The 16,581-nt window shown below is 44.9% G+C and overlaps 1 protein-coding gene across 1 annotated transcript in view; it reads left to right on the top strand.

The window, feature by feature from the left end:
- LOC142756971 (EF-hand calcium-binding domain-containing protein 14-like) overlaps positions 1-16,581 on the top strand; it is a 96,238-nt gene that overhangs the window by 39,087 nt on the left and 40,570 nt on the right. The window contains exons 2-3 of the mRNA XM_075860583.1: positions 587-780; positions 15,571-15,617. Coding sequence (XP_075716698.1) covers positions 587-780; positions 15,571-15,617 — 241 coding nt within the window. The remainder of the gene's footprint in view (positions 1-586; positions 781-15,570; positions 15,618-16,581) is intronic.

Here is a 16,581-nt window from a genome sequence, read left to right as displayed (position 1 = left end):
ATCATTTCTGTTTGATGATGATCATTGCCATCTTTATTGAAGTTAAACTGTAATGTTAAACAGGTGTGCCAGACATCAGGCAAACCAAATTGTCACATGTAAAATTGAGTTATTAAAGGGATTATTTGTGCAGAATCGCCAGGTGAAAACCCAGTCACATGATGCAGGAAGCTATGTAGTTTCCTCCTACTTGATGATGCCCAGACACAGCGCCATGTGAATTAAGGCTGCCTCCTCTCTTGTTCAGGTTGGTATGTCATCAATCAGTTGACTGCAAGGGGCTGGCACTGAGACCGCTCCATTCCTATGCCAGCCCCCTGCTTGTTCCTAGCTCTCAGCAAGTTACATACAGAGGTAAGGATTGGGTGGAGAATAGCATGAAGAGAAGAAAGAAAAGTGTGCCAGGATTGGAATGAAGGACTTCCTAATGGCAAACGGTAATTAATATTATAAAAAAAATCAGCCGCAACAGATCAAATTAAATCAGGGATTCTCAAAATTGTATTGTATAAGCCTAGCCTAAAGGTATTCTTGTGGATTTATATAACAGGATTCTATTAATGTCATCTTTCGTCCACTGTTGCAGGAATTCAAGCTTAAGAAGACTGACTACAAATGTGACCTGGGCGCATCCGCAATGGCTGTGTCATACTACATTTATTGCGGTTCTGGTGTTGTCACAAGTGGCGCTGTGTATCTTTGTTCTGACAGAACACATGGATGTAAAAATGTCTAATACAGAACATTCTACAGTACAGAACAATGCCTTAGGGAAGAACAGTAAGCACTCTAATTTATACTATCTAGAATGATATTATGTACCAAGCGCAAAACTAGAATTCATAAGGTCCTATAGCAAAGTCAGCAATGAGCCCTCTGCCTTGTTGACAGCAAATTATACTGTAGTAAAGTACAACATGTCCGTGTGGGCTCCTTTAGCTTCTTGGCCCCATAACAACTGCTATGGCTGCTCTGCTACGGCTGTAGTTAAACCCATGTACTAAATAGAAAAGCTAGGAGAGACAGAAATAATCCAATTCGCCAATTACAAAAAGTAGAAATATGCTAACATTAATAATAATCTTTATTTATATAGCGCCAACATATTACGCAGCACTTTACAATTTAGAATCAGAGACATCTTTTGTTTTTGTTTGTTTTCTTCATACAAAGTTTATATTTTGTTATAATTATTTTTATTGATGTTTTTTTTTATCATGGGGAAGATGTCTCTTCGTCTATTTTAATTAATATTTTACATTTTTGAATTCTTTCACAGTTTTCTTTTATACAGAAAATATATTGATTGATTTTTAATATTTATGAGATTTTTATTTTTTAATTGTATTTATTGGCCACAATCATGTTATCATGTGTACTGAGTAAATCATCCTATAGCATATAGCTTGGTCAACCCATTATTACCTGAATCATTATTACTCACAGTGATCTGTGAATAAATCCTTTCAGTAGACCAATAAATAAGTGAAATAGTGTCTCAGTTGGCTTCCCATAATGATGGATAGCTTCAGGAGAGGCCCTCGCTGATTATAAGCCAATATAAATAACATGATATGTTGTACACAATCAAGCATAAATACAGTATATGAGCTAATCATGAAGTATGTGGGGAGAGTATCAGCCATAATACAGTCATTTCTAAGTTTCGAAGTGTATGAACTATCACTCTAAAATTACATGAATGCTGTAAATGCAACAGTGCTAAGGACCACTAAAACATAAGTTCAAATGATGCTAATATACATTATATATATATATATATATATATATATATATATATACACATGTATTATATGCCACAACTCCTTCATTCTTAATAATTAGAGATGATCGAATTTCCCAAAATTCAATTCAGCTGTAAAATTCAGTCTGAATAAAGTCCCTCAATTGCCCGTAAAATCATGTCTATCTCTCTGATAACTTCTAGGACTGTATCCAATGCCCTCCAAGCTCTTTAACCCCTTAAGGATACGGCCAATTTTGGACTTGAGGACAGAACAATTTTTTTATATTTCCCTCTTTGTATCCCAACACTCATAACTTTTTTATTTTTTGTGCAACGTAGTTGTAATGTCAGGATAGGGAGACAGACAGGTGAGCCCTAATCTACCTGCCACTCAGTTCCTGCCTACTTGCACAGCCCGTCCTAGGCGACGGCGTACAACTGGGCGATGGGCCCTACGCTCAATATGTGCACGACAGACAAACAAGACAAGAGTACACAGAAGCAAGGGAAGTGGGGCAGTTGCCCACGGCAACACCGTGAGCAACAGAGTAGTGGACGAGCCGAGTCAAACCAGGAGTGTACATGGTAACAAATGCAGAGCAGGAGAATAGTCAGTCAAGCCAGGGGTCAATGGTAACAGCAGGAACGGCAGAGCCAGGAAACAAGAGAATCACAGGCAAAGGACAAGAGCAAATGAAGGTATAAGTAGACCAAGGGTGGGAGCTAGAACCATCTGGCCAGGCTGCGATAGGCTCTCCCACTCCTCAGCCTACCAGCCTGAGTGGTAGCAGATCGAGTCACTCTAGCAGACCTAGGAACAGATGAAGACTGATTAACCACGGGCATCGACACAGAAGCTGTGTCAGGCAAATCCTTTACAGTACCCCCCCATTTATGAGGGGCCACTGGACCCTTCCTAGGTGGACCTGGCTTGTTGGGGAATCGAAGATGGAACCTCCTGAGCAATAACCCGGCGTGAAAATCCAGGGCGGGTACCCAAGTCCTCTCCTCAGGCCCGTATCCTCTCCAATGAACCAGGTACTGGAGGGAACCTTGGACCATCCTGCTGTCCACAATCTTGGCCACCTCGAATTCTACCCCTTCAGAGGTGAGAAAAGGAACCGGAGGTTTCCTCGAGGTAGCCAAGGACGGGGAACAGCATTTCAGGAGGGAGGCATGGAACACGTTGTGTATTTGAAGGAGACAGGGTTAAGGACCTCAATGACCTTGTACGGCCCTATATACCGGGGAGCAAATTTTTTTGACGGAACTTTAAGGCGCAAATTTTTTGAAGACAGCCACACCAGATCCACGACCACAAACAAGGGGTTAGCAGAACGTCTTTTTTCTGCCTGAGTCTTTTGTATGATCTGGGACACCTCCAGGTTCCTCTGAACCTGGGCCCAGACTGTGCACAGTTCCAGATGAACGACATCTACCTCGGGATTGTTGGAACCACCAGGTGAAACGGAGGAGAACAGTGGATTAAATCCAAAATTACAGAAAAAGGGGGAGACCCCTGATGAGTTACTGACCCGGTTATTGAGGGAAAATTCGGCGAGGGGAATGAAGGAAACCCAATCATATTGGCAGTCAGAGATAAAACACGTTAAATATTGTTCTAGAGACTGATTAGTCCTCTCAGTTTGGCCATTAGTTTCAGGATGGAAGGCCGAGGAGAAGGACAGATCAATCTCCAACTTCTTACAGAAAGCTCTCCAAAACAATGAAACAAATTGTATCCCTCTGTCAGAAACAATATTGACAGAAACCCCATGGAGATGCAGGATGTGTTTGACAAACAAGGTAGCTAACGTCTTGGCATTGGGTAGTTTCTTGAGGGGCACAAAGTGGCACATCTTACTGAAGCGGTCTACTACAACCCACACCACAGACTTGCCTTGAGATGGAGGCAGATCGGTGATAAAATCCATGGAGATATGGGTCCAAGGTCTCTGGGGAATGGGCAAAGAACATAGTAATTATAACCAATAGTTTCCAGAGGCTAACAAGGTTATTGGGCTAGGTATTGTTCCAAGAAACATCCTCCCATTTTTAGTGTTAAGGCAACTCTATAGTATATATATAGAAGAAAGAGAAAACAGAGTCTTAGAGCCAATATATATCAAAGAGTATCAAAAAAAGTTTCTTTATTCAATATATATAACAACAAACATTTAAAACTGTATATGACAGGAGAAACTCAATGTAATGTCAACACAACGATATATCAGGGAAACCCAGATTATAGGTAGTAAACCATTAACCAATATAAATCTACAGGCAAGAGTATCATTAGTTAGAAAGTGCAGTGCAAGTATTTTGGCTGCTACAGGGCCAAATGATCCTGACAAGAAGCATGAATGTACTAAGAAGATAAAGGTGAGCCATCCCCTGAAACTCCAGGAGTAGGGATGATAATCTTACCCATATAAAGTCTTGATGAGTTCCCTGACGATCGGTGTGTGCGCCCCGACGCGCGTTTCGCGACTATTCGCTTCCCCTTGAGGAAGCGAATAGTCGCGAAACGCGCGTCGGGGCGCACACACACTGTTTGTTGTTATATATATTGAATAAATAAACTTTTTTTGATACTCTTTGATATATATTGGCTCTAAGACTCTGTTTTCTCTTTCTTCCATAAAAGAACATAGTAAGCCCGCTGGTCGGGAACTGGGAGACTTGGACCTAGCACAAATTTCACAAGTGGCGACGTAGGCCTTAACGTCTTTAAGCAACCCAGGCCACCAATAGTTTCTAGAAATTAGGTGCTTGGTACCCAGGATGCCTGGATGGCCAGATAGTGCAGAGTCATGATTCTCCCTGAGTACCCTTAGCAGGAATTGCAGGGGAACAAACAGCTTGTTCTCAGGCAGGTTCTCTGGAGCTGAACCTTGATCAGCCGCAATTTCGGAGACTAAGTCAGAATCAACAGAGGATATGATTATACCTGGGGGCAGAACACAAGCAGGATCCTCCTGGGGAGGAGGGCTGGCCATGAAGCTACGCGACAGTGCATCAGCTTTAATTTTTTTAGACCCAGCCCTATAGGTGACCACAAAGTTGAATCTAGTAAAAAACAACGCCCATCGAGCTTGTCTCGTGTTTAGCCTCTGGGCAGATTCTAGGAAAACCAGATTCTTATGGTTACCTGGTGCCTAGCTCCCTCCAGGAAGTGGCGCCACTCTTCAAATCCCCATTTAATGGCTAAGAGTTTGCGTTTGCCAATGTCATAGTTACTCTCAGTGGGGGAGAACTTCCTGGAGAAGTAGGCACAGGGACGGAGATGGGTGAGAGACCTAGTACCCAGGGACAAGACAGCACCCACTCCCACCTCGGAGGCGTCAACCTCCACGATGAATGGCTCCATCTGGTTAGGGTGAATCAGCACAGGGGCAGAGATAAAGTACCTCTTAAGGACCTCAAAAGCCTGGACCGCCTCCAGAGGCCAGTGGAGGAGATCGGCACCTTTGCGAGTAAGGTCCGTAAGAGGCTTAGCATATTCACTTAGAATTCATTAGGAGTGAGGATTTGACCCAAAAATGGTATCTCCTGCACCCGAAAGACACAGTTTTCGGTTTTAGCAAAGAGTTTGTTTTCCCGAAGGGCCTGGAGCACCTTCCTGACATGCTCAATGTGGGAGGACCAGTCCTTGGAAAACACAAGTATATCATCAAGGAACACTACAAGAAATACCCCCAGGTAGTCTCTTAAAATCTCATTTATGAAATTCTGGAAGACCGTGGGAGCATTACACAACCCAAAGGGCATGGCGACGTATTCGAAATGACCTTCGGGCGTGTTAAACGCAGTCTTCCACTCATCCCCTTCTCTGATTCGGATAAGGTTGTAAGCCCCCCGAAGGTCAAACTTAGAGAACCATTGGGCCCCCTGAACCTGATTGAAGAGATCAGGAATCAGAGGAAGGGGATATTGGTTCCTTACAGTGACCTTATTTAAGTTTTGATAATCTATGCACGGCCTAAGACAACCACCCTTCTTCCCTACGAAGAAGAAGCCAGCACCTACCGGAGAAGTAGAGGGACGAATGTAACCCTTGGCCAGGCTTTCCTGGATATTGTAAAGGATCTGCCAGGCACAGCGGGGTTAACGCCCATAGGTAATCAGTCGGCACCTGAGAGTATGTCTCTGAGACTGACTCCAGCTTCCACCACTCAGGCTGGCAGGCTTAGGAGTGGGAGAGCCTATCGCAGTCTGGCCAGACTCAGCTAGCTCCCGCCCTCTGTCTATTTATACCTGCCTTTCCTGTTCCTCCAGTGCTTGTGATTCTTCTCGTGTGGTTTCCTGGCCCAGCTACAGCTCCTGACTATTTGATCCTGCTCCATTCTGACCCTGGCTTACTGACTCCTCTCCTGCTCTGCGTTTGGTACCTCGTACACTCCTGGTTTGACTCGGCTCGTTCACCTCTCTTGTTGCTCACGGTGTTGCCGTGGGCAACTGCCCCATTTCCCTTAGCTTTGTGTACCCTTGTCTGTTTGTCTCGTGCACTTACTGAGCGTAGGGACCGCCGCCCAGTTGTACCCCGTCGCCTAGGGCGCGTCGTTGCAAGTAGGCAGGGACAGAGTGGCTGGTAGATTAGGGCTCACTTGTCCTTTTCCCTACCCCTATCATTACATAATCACAAGCCCGTTACCTAGTCTACCCTGGTCCCTGTCTCTACTATGGACCCCCTTGAGACCCTGGCTCAGCAAATGCAGGGTCTCTCCCTACAGGTCCAGGCCCTGGCTCAGAGGGTCAACCAGCCTGACACTACCATGGTAGTGCCCCTCACCTCACCCCTTGAACCCCACCTCAAGTTGCCTGACCGGTTCTCAGGGGACCGGAGGACTTTTCTCTCCTTTCGGGAGAGTTGTAGGCTTTACTTTCACTTAAAGCCTCACTCCTCAGGTTCTGAGAGCCAGCAAGTGGGTATAATTATGTCCCGGCTCCAGGAAGGGCCCCAAGAGTGGGCCTTCTCCTTGGCTCCTGACGGCCCTGAACTTTCCTCCGTTGATCGTTTCTTTTCTGCTCTCGGACTCATTTATGACGAGACTGACAGGACTGCCTTTGCCGAGAGTCAGCTAGTGACCTTACGTCAGGGTAAGAGACCTGTTGAGGAGTATTGTTCTGACTTTAGGAAGAGGTGCGTAGCTTCTCGGTGGAATGACCCTGCCTTAAGGTGCCAGTTTAGGTTGGGTCTGTCGAACGCCCTGAAAGACCTGCTAGTTAGCTATCCCTCTTCTGACTCCCTAGACCAGGTTATGGCTATAGCGGTACGACTTGACCGACGTCTCAGGGAACGACAACATGAACGTTTTTGTGTTTTCCCCTCTGACTCCCCCATGATGCCTCCCGAGGTCCCGTTGCTTCGCTCTTCCACGGAAGACTCGGAGGTACCTATGCAACTCGGGGCCTCCGTGTCCCCCCGACAACGTAGAGAGTTCCGCAGGAAGAATGGTCTCTGCTTCTATTGTGGGGATGACAAGCATCAAGTGAACACCTGTCCTAGGCGTAAGAATAAGCAGCCGGAAAACTTCCGCGCCTAAGTGATCATCGGGGAGGTCACTTGGGCGCACAGGTATTTCCCGTAAATATGAAACGTAATAAGATCTTGCTTCCCTTTCAGGTCTCTTTTGGTGGTAGGTCTGCTACCGGCAGTGCCTTCGTGGATTCAGGGTCTTCTACTAATATCATGTCTGTGGAATTTGCTATGTCTCTAGCTATGCCTTTGATTGATTTGCCTAAACCTGTTCCGGTAGTGGGTATCGACTCCACTCCTCTTGCTAATGGTTATTTTACACAGCATACCCCTGTTTTTGAACTCCTTGTTGGCTCCATGCATTTGGAGCAGTGCTCTGTTCTGTTGATGCAGGGATTATTGTCCGATTTGGTTTTAGGCCTTCCCTGGTTGCAGTTGCATAATCCCACGTTTGACTGGAATACTGGGGAGCTTACCAAATGGGGTAATGAATGCTTCACGTCATGTTTTTCTGTTAATTCTATTTCTCCCCCTGAGGTGGTGAACACGCTACCTGAGTTTGTGCAGGACTTCGCTGATGTTTTCTCTAAGGAGGCCTCCGAAGTGTTACCTCCTCATAGAGAATACGATTGCGCTATTGAATTGGTACCAGGAGCTAAGCTCCCTAAGGGTAGGATATATAATCTTTCTTGTCCCGAACGTGAAGCCATGAGAGAGTATATCCAGGAATGCCTGGCCAAGGGTTACATTCGCCCCTCTACTTCTCCGGTAGGTGCTGGCTTCTTCTTCGTAGGGAAGAAGGATGGTGGTCTTAGGCCATGCATTGACTACCATAACTTGAATAAGGTCACTGTAAGGAACCAGTATCCCCTTCCTTTGATTCCTGATGTCTTTAATCAGGTTCAGGGGGCCCAATGGTTCTCTAAGTTTGATCTACGGGGGGCGTATAACCTTATCCGCATCAAAGAGGGGGATGAGTGGAAGACTGCGTTTAACACGCCCGAAGGGCATTTCGAATACCTCGTCATGCCCTTTGGGTTGTGTAATGCTCCTGCGGTCTTCCAGAATTTCATAAATGAAATTTTAAGGGATTACCTGGGGGTTTTTCTTGTAGTGTACCTTGATGACATACTGGTGTTTTCCAAGGACCTGTCCTCCCACATTGAGCATGTCAGGAAGGTGCTCCAGGTCCTTCGGGAAAACAAACTGTTTGCGAAAACCGAAAAATGTGTGTTTGGGGTACAGGAGATACCATTTTTGGGTCAAATCCTCACTCCTCATGAATTCCGCATGGACCCCGCCAAGGTCCAGGCTGTGGCGGAATGCGTCCAACCTGCCTCCCTAAAGGCGTTACAGTGTTTCTTGGGGTTCGCTAATTATTACAGGAGATTTATTGCTAACTTCTCGGTCATCGCTAAGCCTCTTACGGACCTCACTCGCAAAGGTGCTGATCTCCTCCACTAGCCTCCTGAGGCTGTCCAGGCTTTTGAGGTCCTTAAGAAGTGCTTTAACTCGGCCCCGGTGCTGGTTCAGCTCAACCAAATAGAGCCATTTATCGTGGAAGTTGACGCATCCGAGGTGTGAGTGGGGGCTGTCTTGTCCCAGAGTACCAGGTCCCTCACCCATCTCCGTCCCTGTGCCTACTTCTCCAGGAAGTTTTCGCCCACTGAGAGTAACTATGATATTGGCAACCGCGAACTCTTAGCCATTAAATGGGCATTTGAAGAGTGGCGCCACTTCCTGGAGGGGGCTAGGCACCAGGTAACGGTCCTTACCGACCACAAGAATCTGGTTTTCCTAGAATCTGCCCAGAGGCTAAACCCGAGACAAGCTCGATGGGCGCTATTTTTTACCAGATTAAACTTTTTGGTTACCTATAGGGCTGGGTCTAAAAATATTAAGGCCGATGCACTGTCGCGTAGCTTCATGGCCAGCCCCCCTTCGGAGGAAGATCCTGCTTGTATTCTGCCTCCTGGCATAATCATTTCTTCTATTGATTCTGATTTAATCTCAGAAATCGCTGCTGATCAAGGTTCAGCTCCCAGGAACCTTCCTGAGGACAAGCTGTTTGTTCCCCTGCAATTCCGGCTAAGGGTACTTAGGGAAAACCATGACTCCGCACTATCTGGTCATCCAGGCGTCCTGGGTACCAAACACCTCATTGCCAGAAACTATTGGTGGCCTGGGTTGCCTAAAGACGTTAAGGCCTACGTCGCCGCTTGTGAGGTTTGTGCTAGGTCCAAGACTCCCAGGTCCCGACCAGCGGGCTTACTACGTTCTTTGCCCCTTCCCCAGAGACCTTGGACCCATATCTCCATGGATTTTATCACCGATTTGCCTCCATCTCAAGGCAAGTCGGTGGTGTGGGTTGTAGTAGACCGCTTCAGTAAGATGTGCCACTTTGTGCCCCTCAAGAAACTACCCAATGCCAAGACGTTAGCTACCTTGTTTGTAAAACACATCCTGCGTCTCCATGGGGTCCCTGTCAATATTGTTTCTGACAGAGGGGTACAATTTGTTTCATTGTTTTGGAGAGCCTTCTATAAAAAGTTGGAGATTGATCTGTCCTTCTCCTCTGCCTTCCATCCTGAAACTAATGGCCAAACTGAGAGGACTAATCAATCTCTAGAACAATATTTAAGGTGTTTTATCTCTGACTGTCAATATGATTGGGTCTCATTCATTCCCCTCGCCGAATTTTCCCTCAATAACCGGGTCAGTAACTCGTCAGGGGTCTCCCCCTTTTTCTGTAATTTTGGGTTTAATCCACGGTTCTCCTCCGTTTAACCTGGTAGTTCCAACAATCCCGAGGTAGAGGTCGTTCATCGGGAACTGTGCACAGTCTGGGCCCAGGTTCAGAAGAACCTAGAGGCGTCCCAGAGCGTACAAAAAACTCAGGCTGATAGAAGACGTTCTGCTAACCCCTTGTTTATGGTCGGGGATCTGGTGTGGTTATCGTCTAGGAACTTGCGTCTTAAGGTCCCGTCCAAGAAGTTTGCTCCCCGGTTTATTGGACCGTATAAGGTCATTGAAGTCCTCAATCCTGTCTCCTTCCGGCTGGAGTTGCCCCCATCTTTTCGAATACACGACGTGTTTCATGCCTCCCTCCTTAAACGCTGCTCCCCGTCCTTGGCTCCCTCGAGGAGACCTCCTGTTCCCGTTCTCACCCCTGAGGGGGTGGAATTCGAGGTGGCCAAGATTGTGGACAGCAAGATGGTCCAAGGCTCCCTCCAGTACCTGGTCCATTGGAGAGGATACGGGCCTGAGGAGAGGACTTGGGTACCCGCCCGGGACGTTCACGCTGGGGTATTGGTCAGGAAGTTCCACCTTCGTTTCCCCAATAAACCAGGTCCACTTAGAAAGGGTCCGGTGGCCCCTCATAAAAGGGGGGGTACTGTAAAGGATCTGCCAGGCACAGCGGGGTTAACGCCCATAGGTAATCAGTCGGCACCTGAGAGTATGTCTCTGAGACTGACTCCAGCTTCCACCACTCAGGCAGGCAGGCTTACGAGTGGGAGAGCCTATCACAGTCTGGCCAGACTCAGCTAGCTCCCGCCCTCTGTCTATTTATACCTGCCTTTCCTGTTCCTCCAGTGCTTGTGATTCTTCTCGTGTGGTTTCCTGGCCCAGCTACAGCTCCTGACTATTTGATCCTGCTCCATTCTGACCCTGGCTTACTGACTCCTCTCCTGCTCTGCGTTTGGTACCTTGTACACTCCTGGTTTGACTCGGCTCGTTCACCTCTCTTGTTGCTCACGGTGTTGCCGTGGGCAACTGCCCCATTTCCCTTAGCTTTGTGTACCCTTGTCTGTTTGTCTCGTGCACTTACTGAGCGTAGGGACTGCCGCCCAATTGTACCCCGTCGCCTAGGGCGGGTCGTTGCAAGTAGGCAGGGACAAAGTGGCGGGTAGATTAGGGCTCACTTGTCCTTTTCCCTACCCCTATCATTACAGATATATTCTCTCATGGCTTCACGTTCGGGACAAGAGAGATTAAATATCCTATCCTATCCAATCTTGTCAGTCTCGTCATAGGTGAGTCCGAGAGCCGAAAAAAAAAAGGTCAACAGAAGAGAGTTCAGGGGCGTCAGGGGCCAAGAAGAAGGCCCATTCCTGGGGGCTGTCCTGGCGCTGGGACTTAATTATACCCACTTGCTGGCTCTCAGAACCTGAGTAGTGGGGCCTTAAACGGAAATAGAGCCTATAATTTTCCCGAAAGGAGAAAAACGTCTTCCGGTCCCCTGAGAACCGGTCAGGCAACTTGAGGTGGGGTTCAAGAGGTGGGGTGGGGGGACACTACCTGGATCACATCATGCTGTTTGCACCTCTGAGCCAGGTCTTGGACATGTAGGGAGAGAACCTGCATTTGCTGAGCCAGGGCCTCAAGGGGGTCCATAGTGTGTCAGGGACCATTGTAGAAAAGGCATATGGGCCTGTGATTATGTAATGTCAGGATAGGGAGACAGACAGGTGAGCCCTAATCTACCCGCCACTCAGTCCCTGCCTACTTGCACAGCCCGTCCTATGCGACGGCGTACAACTGGGCGACAGTCCCTACGCTCAATATGTGCACGACAGACAAACAAGACAAGGGTACACAAAAGCAAGGGAAGTGGGTCAGTTGCCCACGGCAACACCATGAGCAACAGAATAGTGGACGAGCCGAGTCAAACCAGGAGTGTACGTGGTAACAAATGCAGAGCAGGAGAATAGTCAGCCAAGCCAGGGTCAATATGAAGCAGAGGTCAATGGTAACAGATGGAACAGCAGAGCCAGGAAACAAGAGAATCACAGGCAAAGGACAAGAGCAAATGAAGGTATAAGTAGACCAAGGGAGGGAGCTAGAACCGTCTGGCCAGGCTGCGATAGGCTCTCCCACTCCTCAGCCTACCAGCCTGAGTGGTAGCAGATCGAGTCACTCTAACAGACCTAGGAACAGATGCAGACTGATTAACCACGGGCGTCGAGACAGAAGCTGTGTCAGGCAAATCCTTTACAGTAGTTGTATGAGACTTTGTTTTTTGCATGACGAGTTGTACTTTAAGTAGGCACCATTTTTTGGTACAAATACATTATCGTCTATATACATTTTTATTGTGGCAAAAATGCAGAAAAAAGCAGTTCCGCTGAAGTTTTAATATTTTTTTTTTTTTACTCCATACACCGATCATCATAAATAATGTTATACATTTGGTGTTCAGGTTCTTACGGTCGTGGCGATACCAAATATGTCTATATTATTTCATGTTTTGGGACCTATATTTTAAAAAGTTTATTTATTGTAAAAAATTTGTATTTCTGTGTATTTTTTTTACTTTTTTTATTTAACATGAATTTTTTTTTACATTCATTTAACTTTTTTTTTTTTTAATCCCATAAAGGGATTTTTCATTTTGATTATGATTTTTTAACTGTAATGTACTGGCATATATCTATATGCCAGTACATTAGCCTGTGTGCTGATTGTACACAGGCAGTTGTTAGGGCATACCTCAGTATGCCCTAACAACAGGAAATATGTTCAGACAGCCCTGGGGTCCTTCAATGGACCATGGGCTGTCTGGCCATACAAGTTATGGGCTTTGATCGCATCACAGGGATTTTCTGTGACGCGATCAAAGGGCAGTCCATCCTCCTCTGAACGCTGCGGTCAGCTTTGATCGCGGCATTCAAGGGGTTAATGGCGGGGAGAAGAGACTTCTCTTCTCTCCACCGTTAGAGCGGGGCTACGGCTGTGTATTACAGCCGTTGCCCCGCTCCTGATCACACACGGACACTGGCTGTCACATAGGACGAGAATTTAATGCGCGAAGTACTCGCCCCTCAGGACGAGTATTCTCTTCCCTTGTCGGCAACCAGTCAAGGGGTACCTGTCACATCAGTTTTTTCACCTTACCTGCACAATATGCCATGTACAGTGTAAAGATCATTGTTCCCTATTACTAGTATTCTGAAAGGATGTCCGATACCTTCATTAGTTGATTAAAAAGTTTGTAAATTAAATGTAAGGAATCCGCTGGGCATTTCAGCCTTCAGAGGGGTCCAGCGTATTCACGGGATCTGGCTGCAACGCTGCCACCCTGGAGTTGCCATCAGGATGTACTTATTGAAATGATGCACATGTGTAGTAAAAATGTGTAGAGATGAGAGAATATGCCAAAATTTGTTTTTGGTCCGATTTGGTCGAAACGGCCATCTAATTCAGTCCGAATAAATTTGACGCAAATCAAAAGTGCCCCGACTGCCGTGAAAGCTTGTGTCTAACTCTCTGATGTCTTCTAGAACTGTATCCAAGTAAAATCCAACACATTTCAAGCTCTATTACGCCAAGCCAGCATGTAATGTCAAAGTGACAGCAAGATTAATGGATAGAGGGAGGAACAACCGTAGTACATTTTGGGAAGGCTGCGTGTAAGGCATCATGGGGAAGCCCTCTTGACACAATGTGATCCTTTTTCTAATTTGTAAAATTCTGCAATTTGTTGTCCCCAAACCTCAAAAGTTTTTAAAGTTGCAGAATTTGAAGCTTTTGGGAAAAAATGGACCGAATTCGATTTGTATAGAATCGATTCGCTCATCTCTAGAAATGTGTGCTCCAGCCTGGCTCTAAACACTTACTGTGCTTGATCCTGCTCCGTGCTGCAGGTAGATATATAAGATATTGTGATGAGGGAGGAGTGGTGCTGCATGGGGAGAGGGGAGATCATAATGTCCGGGTGATGAGTCATTCTGTGAGCGGATAGAAAATAGAGTGGGGTTGCCGACACCTGTACTGTCAGGCTATGATCTGCACACATTGGCCAATGTAAGTCACAGTGGAAAATCTGGGTTAAAGCTGAGGTCTCAGACTGAGCTCGATTGTAACATGGCTTTCCAACTGATTGGCAGCATTGACTCATGAGTTGCTATGACTTACATTATAACCACAAAGCTAAGCAGTGGGAAAGGAGTAGCTTGGTGAAGCCATGAAGGCAGCACATATGATTTAATTTCACAGGCGTGGGATTTGTGATTTGTGCGCCACAAATACCAAAAGTTTCGGACTTCGACAGATCCGAAACATTGGGGAAATTCTGACCGAATTAAATTAGTGTAGAATCTATTAGTTCATCTCTATTAATAACTTGGCACCAGAATCTAAGTAATATTTATTATTATAAAGTGAATGTCTACCTTGAAAACTATTTTATATGATCATTTAATTATTCATTTCATATATTTTCTGATACAGAGTTCCAAATCCTTGTATAAATCTAAAAAATAAAACTCTAGCTGCCTGGAGCCACTACTAGGGGGAACTTACTACATACTATTTTACATTAAACTTAAAAAAGCACCCTAGTTAAAACTTTTAACTCACACCAGTTTTAAAATGTGATTAAGTGAAGGCTCGTGAGGTGTATTGGCTTAGCAAACACTTTATAGATTTGCATTGATATACTGACCTCTGGTCCCTAAAGCAGACGCTATAGGATTTGGTTGGTCAGAGTGAGGATCATGTGACCCAAAGGCAGCCCAAAACAAATGGGCTCAAAATGCTGGTAAGCCAATAAACCTCACTACCTTTTACTTAATCACATTTTCAAGCAGAAAGAAGGAAAACATTTTTGCCAGAGTGCTTCTTTAATAATAATACACTGTACAGGAAGCTCCCCTAGTGGTGACTGTGGGACGCCAGAATTTAATGTTTTAACTCTATGATTATTGGAAGAGAAGCAGGGGATTTGGAGATCTGCAACAGAAAAATGGTGTCCCAACCGCTACAAAGATATATTAAATAGAATATTAGAGCTAAAAACAACATTGTGTTATAAGGTGGACATACATTTTAAGTTTTCAACTGTGTATAACTGTGTATATCAGAATTACGTTTTATTCGATTTTGCAGAGAAGAGAGCAATTTCTCCTTGGTTATATGTAAGGTAAACTGCATAGGATTAAACATCCATCTCTCGTGCCTGAACCCAAGATGCTTCATCTGTACAGTTTTGCAACATGTAAGGCTGAACTGGCCAGTGTGAAGAAAAAAAAAAAAGCATAACTGACAATTATGTATGATGTTCTCTTTGAAATGTTTTAGTGGACTGATTTCCATAATTAAAAGATTTAAAATTTGTGGTCCTTGTGTTTTTGTTGGTTTCCTCCGGGTACTCCATATTTCTCCCAAGCCTCAAGAACATACAGATAAGTTAATTGGAATCTTAAGAAATTGGCCACAGTGTGCATATTTGTCTGAGTCTTATTGGGGGTAAGCACTGGTGTATATGTTTACAACTGGGAAAATATTGGCACTGTAAAAGCAAAAGGACATAAATAATTCATACCTGTATATTTTAATATCTTAGGTCTTTACGATACTGACAATGGAAGCAGTCTGAATGGAATTCACATGGTAAGAACAAGGGTTTTCATTAGGGTCAGTGCTTTCAGCCGAGTGTTTTCAGGATTTCTGTTCTTCTACAAATAAAGTAAAGTGAAGGAAGTAGGAGTAGGTGAAATAAGTATATAAAAGTGAATAATGGAGAGAAAGGAAAGGAATGGACCATATAAGAATGAAGGAATGAAATATAACTTTAAAGGAAAGGGAGGGAAGTAGATAAAGGTGACAAAAAGAAGTGAATGATAGAGAGAAAGGGAAGGAATGGCCCATATAGACATGAAGGAATGAAATATAACATTAAAGGAAAGGGAGGGTAATAGGTGAAGATGAAAAAGTTATAGAAGTTAATGATGGGGAGAACGGGAAGGAATGGGCCATAAAGGAATAAAGAGAATGTGAAGGTGGAAAAAAGGATATAGAAGTGAATGATGGGGAGAACGGGAAGGAATGGGCAATAAAGGAATGAAGGGAATATAAAGGTGTTAAAAAAGATATAAAAGTAAATGATAGGGAGAACAGGAAGGAATGGGCCATGGAGGAATGAAAAGAATGTGAAGGTGGGAAAAAAAGATATAGAAGTGTATGATGGCAAGAACAGGAAGGAATGGGACATAAAGGAATAAAGAAAATGTGCAGGTGGAAAAAAGATAAAGAAGTGAATCATGGGGAAAACAGGAAGGAATTATCCATAAAGGATAGAAGGTGAAGGTGAAAAAAAGATATAGAAGTGAATCATGGGGAGAAAGGGAAGGAATGGGCCATAAAAGAATGAAGAGAAGGTGAAAGTTAAAAGAAGATAAGGAAGTTAATCATAGGGCGAAAGGAAAGGAAAGGGCCATAAAGGAGTGAAGAGAATAAAAATGCATGTGGGTGTGAAAGCATTTTGAGAGAAATAAAGAGTTAAATAAGCGAAAACAAGTGACGAAAAAAAGAAAGCATGAGACTAAAGAAAATGAGTGGGTAAATATAAAGATTG

This window comes from Rhinoderma darwinii, chromosome 1 (assembly GCF_050947455.1).
Source record: "Rhinoderma darwinii isolate aRhiDar2 chromosome 1, aRhiDar2.hap1, whole genome shotgun sequence".
Taxonomy (NCBI): Eukaryota; Metazoa; Chordata; class Amphibia; order Anura; family Rhinodermatidae; genus Rhinoderma; species Rhinoderma darwinii.
Note: the sequence above shows the minus strand (reverse complement) of the source record. Positions and strands in the feature narration are given on the sequence as shown.